Source organism: Coregonus lavaretus (genome assembly GCF_964263955.1).
Source record: "Coregonus lavaretus genome assembly, chromosome: 1".
Taxonomy (NCBI): domain Eukaryota; kingdom Metazoa; phylum Chordata; class Actinopteri; order Salmoniformes; family Salmonidae; genus Coregonus; species Coregonus lavaretus.
This window is the reverse complement of record NC_139988.1, coordinates 25603494-25621715: the sequence shown is the minus strand read 5'-3', so window position 1 is coordinate 25621715 and position 18222 is coordinate 25603494. Positions and strand designations below refer to the sequence as shown.

Genomic DNA, 18222 nt, shown 5'->3' with positions numbered 1-18222 from the left:
TGAAACACCAAGAGGTACTTTATTTACAAAAAATATATAATTGAAACATTAATTTTGAAATTCCACAAGTTTCTCAAAATCAAGTGCTTTAAAACAAAAATATTCCAGCATATACTACTGCCCACCAAAAGCTCATGAACTGAAGACAGACCAATAAACTGTGGTGTGCAGAACAGTTCCAGTGCTGTCCAGTAGAGGGAGTCCCAGTGCAGTCATTACATGCAGTCCTCAGTGGAAGCCGAAGCCAAGGACTGACTAACTCCTGTAGAAGGCATAAATGTCTGGGTACAATTGACACAAGTGTCTACCAAACTTGTTTTATTATTTACAATCAGCTTGTCTTTTTTAAATCAAATTAACAGAATTAAACAAAACAAATTGAATGAAATAAAGTATTGTCGTTACACATTGTTATTAAAGGAAGGATAGGATACGTAAGCGAGGCATTGGCGTGGCAGGTGTTAAGACCCCTTTAATAAATAAGCTAAGAATAGCATCATGTAAAGTGACAGTGGAAAAAGTAATGTTTATATTATAAAAAATTATGGACATACAGTATTTGTTTTTGAATAGTGATCTATATTATACAGTTGACTTTGTATACAAAGAAATATTAATTCTATATAGAGATACTCTACAGCTGGCCTTCTCAATATATAGATATCCATACCCCTTGTGTAATCTGTAACATGGCATAAAGGCAGCGTACACAAAAATGCCTCTGAATAACAAGCTCTCCCAACAGAATTTGTTTTAGAAAGTCTAATGAAAATGTAGTACACTTGCAATCTTTAGGTCAACTACAGAAGACAATACAATATTGGTTCTTCAGGTACAGCAGACAGGACATTGACCTGATTACAGATGTTGCTCCACCTAAAATACTTATTCGATACCCCTGCACTTGTATCGAGTTTGGCAACAATCTGTGGATTTCTGCAATAACTCAAACAATCAAAACACATACAGCAGACACCTTGGAACCTGGCATTAAAAAAATAGAACATTAAACGTGTATGGCTTAAGTAACCATCACTAAAGACCGAAACCCTACATCACCCTCATGAACATATCAATCAATTGGATAAACACTAATCACTCTTTTGTAATGAGTACTTAGTAATGAGTACTGAATATTAAATCTGCTCTAATGCTGGGTTCACATGCTCCTCGGAATAGTAAACTCTAAACTATCTTACTGGGAAGCTCAGACTCAGAGTACGATACATGTTAACTCCCCACCCCTATTTCCTACTTGGAAGCTCAAAGAACGTATTTGGACGTCGTAAACTCAGTTCTGAACATTCTGGGAGATTTTGGGGAGTTTCTGTCCCGAGTTGTCAATAATTCCAAGAGCACATGAACGCAGCATAACATCTCAAACAGAGAGCTGAACTCTAACTCTAGTCAACTAATGGAAGATTACATCATGTTGAAAAGGGATGCTGGACACGCAAAAGTACATAATTGGCTACATTTATTATGTAATATGCCTAAAGGGTTTAGGGAAGTAATGTCTTCATACTTTATGGCTGAGATAAAGGGGGAAATTCAAGAAAGAAATATGCCTCCATTTCAACGTCCCCATTTATATTTTTCTCACCTTATCTGGCTGCAAGTTCTGACGCACACAACAATAGAGCAAGGAACAAGCAGCACAAGAAACAAAACCCAATCTCTCTTACAGCTGTTAGGCAATGAACCATACATTTGGACAGAATTGTAGAAGCCCATAAACCTTATGGTGCTTTGTTTGAATAAACATACTCCCCTGCTTGATGGGTGAGTGAAAGGCAAGGTTTTTCCATACCCATAGCAGATGTCATGATGACCACCACAAGCTTCCTATGGACTAACATTCACCCAGAGCCATCCCAACAGAGTCCCATACACCCAGGTTCGGACATAGAGTTTCCTGCCAGACTCCGTCAACAGCATTGGCAGTGTTAGCCCCCCCAAAAATAGTAGCGATGGCAACGTCTTCGTAATGCTCAGATGGGACCTTTGACCTTCTCCAGGGAATTTGCCTTTTTTGTCTGGATCCTCAGACTCATAGAAAGTAGTCAACATCCTGTGGAGAAAGAGAAGGTTAACTTTAGAGTTAACACATATCCCCAGTTTGTGTATAAAATTAGCCAATCATACCAATTTATAACTGTAATTGTCAGTTCTAGGTTTGCAAATGTTCCCCAAGTTCCGAAGTTTTCCAGAAATTCTGGTTGAAAGATTCACGGCATCAAGTGAGAATAGCAAGGAAATCCGGCATCCTCCAACCAGGATTTCCGGGAAACCTGGATATTTTGGGAAAGTTACCAGAATTTTGCAACCCTAGTCAGTGCACACTTTTCTTGTGCATTCAGGGCACTCATATGATGGAATGAGCAATCAAACCAGACCAGCTCTAGCATCCTTCAAACTAACATTGCAGTCCACCATTTGAGTAGTTGAAGTGCTGGCTGCATTTCAGATTAATTTTCCTAACATGAACTGAACCTTGGCCTACATGTAGAAATTGTGCATAGCAGGTTGGTCAGTGTCGTAATGTCAGACAGGGTTAGAGAAAGTGGGTATGAGGATACTCACTGGTCCTTGATCTCAAATCGCTTGTGCAGCCACCTGCGGAAAATCACTGACTCCGGAGGAATTTCCTTCATGTCCACACGTTCAAAGTGGATGTGAACTCTGGGACATTCCTTACACAGGAATTCTGTCAAATAGAGAAAACATGAATGAGAGACAAAACAACATGAGGAAGAGCATAGCAGCCAAAGGCCATGTAGTCAGCCATCAAATCAAAAGTGTGTTCAACAGGTTGTTAATGAGGCACCATGTAGGTTCAGAAGATTATGGATGTGTCCCTAAATTCTCAAAACTTCCATCCTCTACTCCAAATGGAGGAATTAAGTGACTACAACTCGCACTCAGGTGGTTTCTCCCATAATTTCCAAAACACTGTGTAATCTGAGCAGAATTTGAATGCCCAGCTTTAGAAACTATAGTCTCCTCAAAAGCCCTGCCTGCTGTGTTCTTCTTAGAGGCCCTCAGATATAGCACCTATTTGGCATTTTCATATGACTCATCCAATCAGCCAGATCCAAGAGGGCAAAGCAATCATTAAAATCATTATTGCACACTACTAGTGAGGGCAATTTGTACGGTTCTATGTTTTCATAAAGAAACAGCTGAATCGTATCACGAAAACCTCCTGAGATATAAGAAACCCCAAAGACCCCAAGTCACATCACTCAAGCCTCCCCAGAGGGAGTCCAATTAGGCCAGAAGAGTCAGCCTTTGCTGTGGCCCCACTCCTAGTCTCCTTCACCCTTTTCAGATTGCGAACATACCGGTCCCAAATCTTTCTCCATGTTTCTTTGATATCAGTGTTCAAATTTCATGATATCTACCTCCAGCTGTTGTCTTTTGCTTGCTTGTCCGAATTCAACTGCATCAAAGGGTTGTAAAGGTTATCATACTGTCTCAACAGCTCGCAGACACTCCTCCAAATTGGACAGACATAATTGCGCTTAGCAAATCTAAAAATATTGCGTTTTAAACCATTTCACCTGTGTTTTATATTGAAAGTCAATTTTACATTTTAGTCATTTAGCAGACGCTCTTATCCAGAGCGACTTACAATCTAGTGTCAAAAACGATGCATGGCCACCATATTTCTAATGTTTATCATAGAATGTAGCCAACTACAATTCCTAATGTTTTGTTTAAAGTTAATCTTGCATTTTACTGGAGAAAAGTAGGCTACATCGAAAAGTACAGGAGAAATGTAGCTACACATCAGTCTGCTGATAGAATGCCCATTCGTGAATGTCGAGCAGAAATTACAATAAAAAGCATTTTAGATCTGTGTTTACAAAACGCAGCAAGATAATTCTTATGCGTTCTCTTAATTTTTTCTGTTTCTCTGCCTGTCTGCTCCTCCCCCCTCTTTTCCGAGCAGAGCAGGCAGGCTCGTTGCCCTAGCGACTCCAGATTCCACAGTGTGTACACATGCTGCTCCAGAGCTAGTACAGTTCTTCCTTCAAACAAGCATGTGTCAAAACTTTGTTCATTTGCACAATGTCTCTTCTTCACATTCGCTTGTATATGTCAAAACAAAAAAAATGACATTCGGTAGCTCCTACCTATGCGTTTGGAAAGTATTCAGATCCCTTTACTTTTCCCAAATTTTGTTACATTTTAGAATAAGGCTGTAATGTATTTGTTTTTTTTCCTAATCAATCTACACACAACACTCCATAATGACAAAGCAAAAACAGGTTTTTATAAATTTTTGCAAATGTATTAAATTAACAACAGAAATAGGACATTTACATAAATATTCAGACCCTTTACTCAGAACTTTATTGAAGCACCTTTGGCAGCGATTAGTCTCAAATCTTCTTGGGTATGATGCTACAGTGAGGGAAAAAAGTATTTGATCCCCTGCTGATTTTGTACATTTGCCCACTGACAAAGACATGATTAGTCTATAATTTTAATGGTAGGTTTATTTGAACAGTGAGAGACGGAATAACAACAAATGTTATAAATTGATTTGCATTTTAAATGAGGGAAATCAGTATTTGACCCCCTCTCAATCAGAAAGATTTCTGGCTCCCAGGTGTCTTTTATACAGGTATTGAGCTGAGATTAGGAGCACACTCTTAAAGGGAGTGCTCCTAATCTCAGCTTGTTACCTGTATAAAAGATACCTGTCCACAGAAGCAATCAATCAGATTCCAAACTCTCCACCATGGCCAAGACGAAAGAGCTCTCCAAGGATGTCAGGGACAAGATTGTAGACCTACACAAGGCTGGAATGGGCTACAAGACCATCGCCAAGCAGCTTGGTGAGAAGGTGACAACAGTTGGTGCGATTATTTGCAAATGGAAGAAACACAAAATAACTGTCAATATCCCTCGGCCTGGGGCTCCATGCAAGATCTCACCTCGTGGAGTTGCAATGATCATGAGAACGGTGAGGAATCAGCCCAGAACTACACGGGAGGATCTTGTCAATGATCTCAAGGCAGCTGGGACCATAGTCACCAAGAAAACAATTGGTAACACACTACGCTATGAAGGACTGAAATCCTGCAGCGCCCACAAGGTCCCCCTGCTCAAGAAAGCACATATACAGGCCCGTCTGAAGTTTGCCAAAGAACATCTGAATGATTCAGAGGAGAACTGGGTGAAAGTGTTGTGGTCAGATGAGACCAAAATGGAGCTCTTTGCCATCAACTCAACTCGCCGTGTTTGGAGGAGGAGGAATGCTGCCTATGACCCCAAGAACACCATCCCCACCGTCAAACATGGAGGTGGAAACATTATGCTTTGGGGGTGTTTTTCTGCTAAGGGGACAGGACAACTTCACCGCATCAAAGGGACGATGGACGGGGCCATGTACCGTCAAATCTTGGGTGAGAACCTCCTTCCCTCAGCCAGGGCATTGAAAATGGGTAATGGATGGGTATTCCAGTATGACAATGACCCAAAACACACGGCCAAGGCAACAAAGGAGTGGCTCAAGAAGAAGCACATTAAGGTCCTGGAGTGGCCTAGCCTAGCCAATCTTCAGACCTTAATCCCATAGAAAATCTGTGGAGGGAGCTGAAGGTTCGAATTACCAAACGTCAGCCTTGAAACCTTAATGACTTGGAGAAGATCTGCAAAGAGGATGTGTGCAAACCTGGTGGCCAACTACAAGAAACGTCTGACCTCTGTGATTGCCAACAAGGGTTTTGCCACCAAGTACTATGTCATGTTTTGCAGAGGGGTCAAATACTTATTTCCCTCATTAAAATGCAAATCAATTTATACAATTTTGACATGCCTTTTTCTGGATTTTTTCGTTGTTATTCTGTCTCTCACTGTTCAAATAAACCTACCAATAAAATTATAGACTGATCATGTCTTTGTCAGTGGGCAAATGTACAAAATCAGCAGGGGATCAAATACTTTTTTCCCTCACTGTACAAGCTTGGCACACCTGTATTTGGGGAGTTTCTCCCATTCCTCTCTGCAGATCCTCTCAAGCTCGGTCAGGTTGGATGGGGAGTGTTGCTGCACAGCTATTTTCAGGTCTCTCCAGAGATGTTAGATCGGGTTCAAGTCCGGGCTCTGACTGGGCCAATTAAGGACATTGAGACTTGTCCCAAAGCCACTCCTGCGTTGTCTTGACCGTGTGCTTAGGATCGTTGTCCTGTTGGAAGGTGAACCTTCGCCCCCCAGTCGGAGGTCCTAAGCGCTCTGGAGCAGGTTTTCATCAAGGATCTCTGTACTTTGCGCCGTTCATCTTTGCCTCGATCCTGACTAGTTTCCCAGTCCCTGCCGCTGAAAAACATCCCCACAGCATGATGCTGCCACCACCATGCTTCACCGTAGGGATGGTGCCAGGTTTCCTCCAGGCGTGGCATTCAGGCCAAAGAGTTCAATCTTGGTTTCATCAGACCAGAGCATCTTGTTTCTCATAGTCAGAGTCTTTAGGTGCCTTTTGGAAAACTCCAAGCAGGCTGTCATGTGCTTTTTACTGAGGAGTGGCTTCAGTCTGGCCACTCTACGATAAAGGCCTGATTGGTAGAGTGCTGCAGAGATGGGAGAAACTTCCAGAAGGACAACCATCTCCACAGAGGAACTCTAGAGCTCTGTCAGAGTGACCATCGGGTTCTTGTTCACCTCCCTGACCAAGGCCCTTCTCCCCCGATTGCTCTGTTTGTCCGGGCGGCCAGCTCTAGGAAGAGTCTTGGTGGTTCCAAATATCTTCCATTTAAGATGGAGGCCACTGTGTTCTTGGGGACCTTCAATGCTGCTGAAATATTTTGGTACCCTTCCCCAGATCTGTGCCTCGACACAATCCTGTCTCGCTCTACAGACAATTCCTTCGACCTTATGGCTTGGTTTTTGCCCTGACATGCACTGTCAACTGTGGGAGCTTATATAGACAGGTGTGTGCCTTTTCTAAATCATGTTCAATCAATTGAATTTACCACAGGTGGACTCCAATGAAGTAGTAGAAACATCTCAAGGATGATCAATGGAAACAGGATGCACCTGAGCTAAATTGAGACTCATAGCAAAGTGTCTGAATACTTATGTAAATAAGGTATTTCTGTTTTCGCTTTGTCATTATGGGGTATTGTGTTTAGATTGCTGAGATTTTTTTGTATTTTTTAAATCCATTTTAGAATAAGGCTGTAACGTAACAAAGTGTGGAAAAAGGGGTCTGAATACTATCCGAAGGCACTGTATGTATAACTTTATGAGCTGGATTGCCTGTCTGGTCGTTAGCATATTTAGCTCGCAGCCTCCATGGAAATTCACTAAAACTTGTGCTAATTTTGTTAGCATTCTGGTAATATACCTTTTGGGTTTTTTTTCCATTTTTTTTGGCATCCACTTGTGTACTAAGCCAGTACTAACGTAAATCCCAGGATGAAAGAAGGACAGTATGAAGATAAACATCTGGATACTGCCCAACCCTAATCTGGGGCCGTGCATCTAAGCGTTACAAGAAGTAAAAAAATATATAATTTAAATCAAATCCCCATAACCACTGTAACAGTCATTCACTGGATATTACATTTTATGTCAGTTAATATCAACGCGGGTTGACTTGATACCAGAAAGAGCCTGAACACCAGCCAATTTAGCTATTTTGTGAATATTTCGTAATTTATTTTTACTTTATTTTCACAAAATGTATCTAGCTATTATTTCTTATAACCGACAAGAACTTTTGTACATCAGATCGGCAGTTATTTACCCCAATTCCGGATTCAACTTCGACTCATCTGTGAAATTCAGACCCAATTTTCAGGCTACCTAAGAGGAAACGCCGGCGTTAGAGGCAAGTCACTTGATAAAATGTAAAAATGACAATAAAATGGATGACCTCCGATCGCAGATTTGCTACCAACGGGAGGGGGGGAGGGGGGGGGGGGTTGCCTCTACATCAACACCAACTGGTGTGCTAAAGCCAGCGCGGTGGAAGTGACGACCAACTGTTCACCTGTCTTGGAATACCTGATGGTCAAATGCTGACCCTTCTACCTACCGAGGGAGTTTTCAGCTGTTATCGTGACTGTTGTATACATTCCACCTCAGGACAAGAAAACAACTTCCATCAACACGTCTCCAACGCCACTAGGGGCGATAAAGTCCTTGACCACTGTTATTCTACCCACAAGAAACCATACAAGGCCCTCCCTCGTCCGCCATTAGGCAAATCAAATCATGACTCTGTACTCCTGCTTCCTGTTTACATGCAGAAACTCAAACAGGAAGTAGCCGTGACTCGCTCCGTTGAGAAATGGTCACCAGAATCAGATTATGCTAGAGGACTGCTTTGCTACCATTGATTGGAATATGTTTCTAGACTCCGCCGATAACATTGATGAGCTAACCACCTCAGTCACCGGCTTCATTAGAAAATGCATCGGCAACGTTGTCCCCACGGTGAGGGTTCGCTGCTTCCCCATTCAAAAGCCCTGGATTACACACACACACACACACAGAGGTTGGCGCTAGACTAAAGGACAGGGCTACCGCACATCGTAGACAACAACCCTGTGGCTATGGCCGAGGACAGGAATAAGTACAAGAAGTCCCACTATGACCTCCGCAGAGTCATCAAACGAGCAAAAGGACAATATACACTACCGTTCAAACGTTTGGGGTTACTTAGAAATGTCCTTGTTTTCCATGAAAACATACATGAAATGAGTTTGAATAGGAAATATAGCAAAATGCATAGGAAATGTAGTCATTGACAAGGTTAGAAATAATGAGTTTTAATATAAATAATTGTGTCCTTCAAACGTATGCTTTTGACAAAGAATCCTCCATTTGCAGCAATTACAGCCTTGCAGACCTTTGGCATTCTAGTTGTCAATTTGTTGAGATAATCTGAAGAGATTTCACCCCATGCTTCCTGAAGCACCTCCCACAAGTTTGATTGGCATGATGGGCACTTCTTACAGACCACACGGTCAAGCTGCTCCCACAACAGCTCAATAGGGTTGAGATCCGGTGACTGTGCTGGCCACTCCATTATAGACAGAATACCAGCTGACCGCTTCTTCCCTAAATAGTTCTTGCATAGTTTGGAGCTGTGCTTTGGGTCATTGTCCTGTTGTAGGAGGAAATTGGCTCCAATCAAGCGCTGTCCACAGGGTATGGCATGGCATAATGGAGTGATAGCCTTCCTTCTTCAAGATCCCTTTTACCCTGTACAAATCTCCCACTTTACCACCACCAAAGCACCCCCCAGACCATCACATTGCCTCCACCATGCTTGACAGATGGCATCAAACACTCCTCCAGCATATTTTCATTTGGTCTGCGTCTCACAAATGTTCTTCTTTGCGATCCGAACACCTCAAACTCCGATTTGTCTGTCCATAACACTTTTTTCCAATCTTCCTCTGTCCTGTGTCTCTGTTCTTTTGCCCATCTTAATCTTTTATTTTTATTGGTCAGTCTGAGATATGGCTTTTTCTTTGCAACTCTGCCTAGAGTTGTCTCCGTGCTGCTGTGCTGTTTGTTGCTACTTGGCTACCTGCCAAACTATTCACGTTTTACTTTTAATAAACGTTTAATCAATCTCTGTGTTCAACAAATTTAACAAATTTACCAACTTTTTAGTTTTGTCCTCACTCATCTTTTTTCGTTAAACTTTTTCACCCCGGACGTTTATCCCGAGACAGAAGAGTCATTTTCCTGTGCGTTTTTGCTGCCAACTTAACTTTATTTTCCTTTTTTCCATCGCAACTTTTTTCCCTTATTCAACTTTTTCACTCCGGACGCTTTATCTGGACATGGTTCGTCAACATCTTCAACAGCCGAAGCTAAGTAGTAACATTAACATGATGTCTTCTAATTGCAGTCGCTGTACTCATAATATACAGGAGAACGATCGCCTTACGGCGAGAATAGCTGTGCTACAAGCCCAGCTTCAGACGCAATCGTTAGGCAAGGGTAATATCAGTGTAGGAAAGGAAGAAACAGCGTCTGTGCCACCAGTAAGTACAGATAGTAACGTTAGTATAAATCCCCCCGCACAGTCCCCGCAGCCGGACAACTTTCTCATGGCTTCTGGAGGGAAATACTGTTGGAATGCTCAACCGGTGTCGCTCATTCAGCCGACAGAAACTTTCAACCGGTTTTCCCCATTATGTAGCGAGTCGGAGTCTGAGTCTGAGTCTTCTCTTGTCTCTACTCCTCCCGTTACGGGGTCTGAGACGCCGAAGGCTCCCACCATTAGCTCTGACAAATTGAAAACCCTAGTCATTGGCGACTCCATTACCCGCAGTATTAGACTTAAAACGAATCACCCAGCGATCATACACTGTTTACCAGGGGGCAGGGCTACCGACGTTAAGGCTAATCTAAAGATGGTGCTGGCTAAAGCTAAAACTGGCAAGTGTAGAGAGTATAGAGATATTGTTATCCACGTCGGCACCAACGATGTTAGGATGAAACAGTCAGAGGTCACCAAGTGCAACATAGCTTCAGCGTGTAAATCAGCTAGAAAGATGTGTCGGCATCGAGTAATTGTCTCTGGCCCCCTCCCAGTTAGGGGAAGTGACGAGCTCTACAGCAGAGTCTCAGCACTCAATCGCTGGTTGAAAACTGTTTTCTGCCCCTCCCAAAAGATAGAATTTGTGGATAATTGGCCCTCTTTCTGGGACTCACCCACAAACAGGATCAAGCCTGACCTGCTGAGGAGTGACGGACTCCATCCTAGCTGGAGGGGTGCTCTCCTCTTATCTACCAACATAGATAGGGCTCTAACTCCTCTAGCCCCACAGTGAAATAGGGTGCAGGCCAGGCAGCAGGCTGTTAGCCAACCTGCCAGCTTAGTGGAGTCTGCCAATAGCACAGTCAGTGTAGTCAGCTCAGCCATACCCATTGAGACTGTGTCTGTGCCTCGACCTAGGTTGGGCAAAACTAAACATGGCGGTGTTCACCCTAGCAATCTTATTAGGATAAAGACCTCCTCCATTCCTGCCATTATTGAAAGAGATCGTGATACCTCACATCTCAAAATAGGGTTACTTAATGTTAGATCCCTCACTTCAAAGGCAGTCATAGTCAATGAACTAATCACTGATCATAATCTTGATGTGATTGGCCTGACTGAAACATGGCTTAAGCCTGATGAATTTGCTGTGTTAAATGAGGCCTCACCTCCTGGTTACACTAGTGACCATATTCCCTGTGCATCCCGCAAAGGCGGAGGTGTTGCTAACATTTACGATAGCAAATTTCAATTTACAAAAAAAAAAAATGGCGTTTTCATCTTTTGAGCTTCTAGTCATGAAATCTATGCAGCCTACTCAATCACTTTTTATAGCTACTGTTTACAGGCCTCCTGGGCCATATACAGCGTTCCTCTCTGAGTTTCCTGAATTCCTATCAGACCTTGTAGTCATAGCAGATCATATTCTAATTTTTGGTGATTTTAATATTCACATGGAGAACTCCACAGACCCACTCCAAAAGTCTTTCGGAGCCATCATCGACTCAGTGGGTTTTGTCCAACATGTCTCTGGACCTACTCACTGCCACAGTCATACTCTGGACCTCGTTTTGTCCCATGGAATAAATGTTGTAGATCTTAATGTTTTTCCACAAAATCCTGGACTATCGGACCACCATTTTATTACGTTTGCAATCGCAACAAATAATCTGCTCAGACCCCAACCAAGGAGCATCAAAAGTCGTGCTATAAATTCTCAGACAACACAAAAATTCCTTGATGCCCTTCCAGACTCCTTCTGCCTACCCAAGGACGTCAGAGGACAAAAATCAGTTAACCACTTAACTGAGGAACTCAATTTAACCTTGCGCAATACCCTAGATGCAGTTGCACCCCTAAAAACGAAAAACATTTGTCATAAGAAACTAGCTCCCTGGTATACAGAAAATACCCGAGCTTTGAAGCAAGCTTCCAGGAAATTGGAACGGAAATGGCGCCACACCAAACTGGAAGTCTTCCGATTAGCTTGGAAAGACAGTACCGTGCAGTACCGAAGAGCCCTCACTGCTGCTCGATCATCCTACTTTTCCAACTTAATCGAGGAAAATAAGAACAATCCAAAATTTCTTTTTGATACTGTTGCAAAGCTAACTAAAAAGCAGCATTCCCCAAGAGAGGATGGCTTTCACTTCAGCAGTAATAAATTCATGAACTTCTTTGAGGAAAAGATCATGACCATTAGAAAGCAAATTACGGACTCCTCTTTGAATCTGCGTATTCCTCCAGGGCTTAGCTGTCCTGGATCTGCACAGCTCTGCGAGGGCCTGGGATCGGGAGAGACACTTAAGTGTTTTAGTACTATATCTCTTGACACAATGATGAAAATAATCATGGCCTCTAAACCTTCAAGCTGCATACTGGATCCTATTCCTACTAAACTGCTGAAGGAGCTGCTTCCTGTGCTTGGCCCTCCTATGTTGAACATAATAAACAGCTCTCTATCCACCGGATGTGTACCAAACTCACTAAAAGTGGCAGTGATAAAGCCTCTCTTGAAAAAGCCAAACCTTGACCCGGAAAATATAAAAAACTATCGGCCTATATCGAATCTTCCATTCCTCTCAAAAATTTTAGAAAAAGCTGTTGCGCAGCAACTCACTGCCTTTCTGAAGACAAACAATGTATACGAAATGCTTCAGTCTGGTTTTAGACCCCATCATAGCACTGAGACTGCACTTGTGAAGGTGGTAAATGACCTTTTAATGGCATCAGACCGAGGCTCTGCATCTGTCCTCGTGCTACTAGACCTTAGTGCTGCCTTTGACACCATCGATCACCACATTCTTTTGGAGAGACTGGAAACCCAAATTGGTCTACACGGACAAGTTCTGGCCTGGTTTAGATCTTACCTGTCGGAAAGATATCAGTTTGTCTCTGTGAATGGTCTGTCCTCCGACAAATCAACTGTACATTTCGGTGTTCCTCAAGGTTCCGAAATTTGATCATATTACTCCAGTGCTAGCTTCCCTACACTGGCTTCCTGTTAAGGCAAGGGCTGATTTCAAGGTTTTACTGTTAACCTATAAAGCGTTACATGGGCTTGCTCCTACCTATCTTTCCGAGTTGGTCCTGCCGTACATACCAATACGTACGCTACGGTCACAAGACGCAGGCCTCCTAATTGTCCCTAGAATTTCTAAGCAAACAGCGGGAGGCAGGGCTTTCTCCTATAGATCTCCATTTTTATGGAACAGTCTGCCTACCCATGTGAGAGACGCAGACTCGGTCTCAACCTTTAAGTCTTTACTGAAGACTTATCTCTTCAGTAGGTCATATGATTGAGTGTAGTCTGGCCCAGGAGTGTGAAGGTGAACGGAAAGGCTCTGGAGCAACGAACAGCCCTTGCTGTCTCTGCCAGGCCGGTTCCCCTCTCTCCACTGGGGTTCTCTGCCTCTAACCCTGTTACAGGGGCTGAGTCACTGGCTTGCTGGTGCTCTTTCATGCCGTCCCTAGGAGGGGTGCGTCACTTGAGTGGGTTGAGTTACTGACGTGATCTTCCTGTCTGGGTTGGCGCCCCCCCTTGGTTTGTGCTGTGGTGGAGACCTCTGTGGGCTATACTCGGCCTTGTCTCAGGATTGTAAGTTGGTGGTTGAGGATATCCCTCTAGTGGTGCGGGGGCTGTGCTTTGGCAGAGTGGGTGGGGTTATATCCTTCCTGTTTGGCCCTGTCCGGGGGTTTCTTCGGATGGGGCCACAGTGTCTCCGGACCGCTCCTGTCTCAGCCTCCAGTATTTATGCTGCAGTAGTTTATGTGTCGGGGGGCTGGGGTTAGTTGGTTATACCTGGAGTACTTCTCCTGTCTTATCCAGTGTCCTGTGTGAATTTAAGTATGCTCTCTCTAATTCTCTCGTTCTCTCTTTCTCTCTGAGAACCTGAGCCCTAGGACCATACGTCAGGACTACCGGGCATGATGACACCTTGCTGTCCCCAGTCCGCCTGGCCTTGCTGCTATTCCAGTCAACTGTTCTGCCTGCGGTTACGAAACCCCTACCTGTCCCAGACCTGCTGTTTTCAACTCTTAATGATCGGCTATGAAAAGCCAACTGAGAGACCTGAGCCCTAGGACCATACGTCGGGACTACCGGCCGTGGTGACTCCTTGCTGTCCCCAGTCCGCCTGGCCTTGCTGCTATTCCAGTTTCAACTGTTCTGCCTGCGGTTATGGAACCCCTACCTGTCCCAGACCTGCTGTTTTCAACTCTTAATGATCGGCTATGAAAAGCCAACTGAGATTTATTCCTGATTATTATTTGACCATGCTTGTCACTTATGAACATTTTTGAACATCTTGGCATGGTTCTGTTATAATCTCCACCCGGCACAGCCAGAAGAGGACTGGCCACCCCTCATAGCCTGGTTCCTCTCTAGGTTTCTTCCTAGGTTTTGGCCTTTCTAGGGAGTTTTTCCTAGCCACCGTGCTTCTACACCTGCATTACTAGCTGTTTGGGGTTTTAGGCTGGGTTTCTGTACAGCACTTCGAGATATTAGCTGATGTAAGAAGGGCTATATAAAATAAAATTGATTGATTGATTGATAGAAGGTCAGCATCCCGGAGTCGCCTCTTCACTGTTGATGTTGAGACTGGTGTTTTGCGGGTACTATTTAATGAAGCTGCCAGTTGAGGACCTGTGAGGCGTCTGTTTCTCAAACTAGACACTAATGTATTTGTCCTCTTGCTCAGTTGTGCACCGGGGCCTCCCACTCTTTCTATTCTGGTTATAGCCAGTTTGCGCTGTTCTGTGAAGGGAGTAGTACACAGCGTTGTACGAGATCTTCAGTTTCTTGGCAATTTCCTCGCATGGAATAGCCTTCCTTTCTCAGAACAAGAATAGACTGACGAGTTTCAGAAGAAAGTTTTGTTTCTGGCCATTTTGATTCTGTAAATCGAACCCACAATTGCTGATGCTCCAGATACTCAACTAGTCTCAAGAAGGCCAGTTTTATTGCTTCTTTAAAATCAGCAAAACAGTTTTCAGCTGTGCTAACATAATTGCAAAAGGGTTTTCTAATGATCAATTAGCCTTTTAAAATGATCAACTTGGATTAGCAAACAATGTGCCATTGGAACACAGGACTGATGGTTGCTGATAATGGGCCTCTGTACGCCTATGTAGATATTCCATTAAAAATCAGCAGTTTCTAGCTACAATAGCCATTTACAACATTAACAATGTCTACACTGTATTTCTGATCAATTTGATGTTATTTTAATGGACAAAAACAAGGACATTTAAGTGACCCCAAACTTTTGAATGGTAGTGTAGGAATAAGGCTGATATCATATTACACAGGCTCCGACGCCCGCCACATGTGGCAGGGGCTACAGTCCATTACGGATTACAAAGGAAGACCCAACCGTGATCTGCCCAACGATGCCTCTGTACCAGACGAACTCAATGCATTTTATGCACGCTTTGACAACAACATAGTGCCGGGTGTGAAGGCCGTCACCGACCCAGAGGATTAGGTGATCTCGCTCTTCGAGGCCGACGTGAGAAAGGTCTTTAAATCATGTCAAGGCCTGACGTTGTTCCAGGGCGCGTTCTCAGAGCATGCACAGAACAGCTGGCAGGCATATTCACTGTAATTTTCAACCTCGCCTTGTCCCAGTCTGTAATCCCCACATTTTAAAATGACCACCATCATTCCTGTCCCCAAGAACTCTAAGACTTCATACCACATTGACTACCGCCCTGTAGCACTCATTTCTGTAATCATGAAGTGCTTTGAGAGGCTGGTTATGGCACCCATTAATTCCATCATCCCAGAACCACTCCAATTTGCAGACCGCCCCAACAGATCTATAGATGATGCAATCTCAATTGCTCTCCACACTGCCCTTACCCACCTAGATAAGAGGAATACCTATGTGAGAATGCTGTTCATTGACTACAGCTCAGCGTTCAACACCCTTGTGCCCTCCAAGCTCGTCACCAAGCTTAGGACTCTGGGTCTGAACACCTCCCTCTGCAACTGGATCCTGGACTTCCTGACGGGCCTACCCCAGGTGGTGAGGGAAGGCAACATCACCTCCGCCACGCTGACCCTCATGTGCTTAGTCCCCTCCTGTACACCCTGTTCACCCACAACTTCGTGGCCACGCACGACTCCAACACCATCATCAAGTTTGCTGACGACACGATGGTGGTAGGCCTGATCACCAGCAACGATGAGTCAGCCTACAGGGAGGAGGTCAGTGACCTGGCAGTGTTGTTCCAGAGCAACAACCTCTCCCTCAACGTCAGTAAGACCAAGGAGCTGATTGTGGACTACAGGAAACAGGAGGGCGAGCACAGCCCCATCCACATCACCTGTTCTGCCTGCGGCTATGCAACCCTGAACTGTTCACCGGACGTGTTACCTTGTCCCGGACCTGCTGTTTTCGTCTCTCTACCTCTCTCCACCTCTGAATGCTCGGCTATGAAAAGCCAACTGCCATTTACTCCTGAGGTGCTGACCTGTTGCACCTTCTATAAAAACACGGATTATAATTGGAATATATTTTTAATCATGTTTTGAGGCTATCATTTTTATATCATGGATGGTCAATCCTTGCATCCATAGCTCTGTCTATGAATTTGAGAGTGGTTACATTTCTCCAGCCCCATCCCTCAGCTTTTTACCGAAAGAGGAGCAGGGTGGACACTTATTGTTTATACTGCTGATTGCTGCTTTAAGAAGTTAAGTTGCAGATTAAATACACACCAAAATATGTTACAGATACTACATACATTTCACATCAGTTAGTGAATACACAGCATGCAGCACAGCAAACAATCAAATGTATTTTACAAATCCCTTTTTACATCAAAATAATAACCAGTGGTTATAGAGGGCGCAGCACTTCAACACCTCAGGAGAAAATGTCAGTTGGCTTTTCATAGCTGAGCATTCATAGGTTGAGACAGCAGGTCCGGGGGTGAGAGAGTTGAAACGGTTAAAAATAAATCTGTGGAAAAACAATTAGACTCCGATTGTCTCTATGGATGGGTGTATCTTTGAATTCGCTGTTGAATGGCCTGCTCCTTCTCCATTTTCGGGAACACCAGCCCGCTCCCCCAAAGTGACTGCCACTCTCTCTCTTTGGGCACTCAGGAGAGTCCGCTGGGATGGTCCTAGAGCCAGATATAAGTTACACAAATCATTTTAGGTAATTTCTCTCTCCATGTCTATATCTGACATAATATAGTAGACATACCATTGGCACTGCGGTCAACGATGCCGTGTAGAAGCTCAGACCGGAAACACCATGTCTTCGCCGCCTTGATGGATTTCACCACAAACGCCCTGGCAGCCATGGAGAACTGTTGCTTGAAACGGACCACTCCCTTTGTTGTAGCCTGCTGTCTGTCCACCGATAATTGTGGTCGAAGGCAGCCACTTGGAGTCTTGCGACCATCCCCTGCTGGCCAAACTTGTTCCTCTTGGGCACGTATTTAGTGTACAGGGCATGTACACTCTTGAGTTCACCTGTCTGAACACACTTCGTCACCTACAAAAGAAAATATCTAATTACTGTAACTAGAGATTAATAAGTAGACTACTACAATTATACTGTTACTGATTTTATTCAATCAATTGGTTGTAGTTATTCACATAGGAATGCAAGAAAAAAAGAATGTGGTTTTGAAAAATGTGCTTATTAATTTACTCAATGTTGCAGTATATGTTCAGAAATAGTTGATATGATTCTTTTTTTACCTTATCGAGATCCTTCAACAATCTCGGGTTGAGGACGATTTTCCTCACTGCCTCGAAAGCTGCCGACGATGTGTTCATTCAGGGTCGTGTTCCTTCTTTAGGTGCAGTTGAGTGTGTCGCCAGTGACCCACTGGTGTTCATTTGTATGTGGTGAACTAAGGTGATCCACTTTTCTTTTAGCACCTGGACACTCCCACCAGCAGTGGCGGCACAGTACCACAAGTGGTGCGTTAATGCCCTCACCCATGGCAGTACCTGAGACACAGGGAATAAATGAGACACCTGAGTCACTGACTTGAATCATCATATAGTTCTGATTTTACTATAAAATATGACAGTACCTCTGGCTTCCTGATTGCTACCAGCTGTTTCCGCACACCTTTGGCAATGTGCCACAGGTCATACTCATGCCAGATATGAGCATGTGAGTCCTTCAAGTGCACCCTCACACTTGGATGCCTGTCAGTGGCCAGGGTTTCAATGCTGC

The 18222-nt window shown here is 43.9% G+C and overlaps 1 protein-coding gene across 1 annotated transcript in view; it reads right to left on the bottom strand.

The window, feature by feature from the left end:
• Nucleotides 1–296: 296 nt before the first annotated feature.
• LOC311133346 (1-acyl-sn-glycerol-3-phosphate acyltransferase epsilon-like) overlaps nt 297–18222 on the bottom strand; it is a 41921-nt gene continuing 23995 nt past the window's right edge. Inside the window, exons 7-8 of the mRNA XM_084166847.1 lie at nt 2584–2707; nt 297–2071 (exon numbers count right to left, since the gene is read on the bottom strand). Coding sequence (XP_084022973.1) covers nt 1846–2071; nt 2584–2707 — 350 coding nt within the window. The 3' untranslated portion in view covers nt 297–1845. The remainder of the gene's footprint in view (nt 2072–2583; nt 2708–18222) is intronic.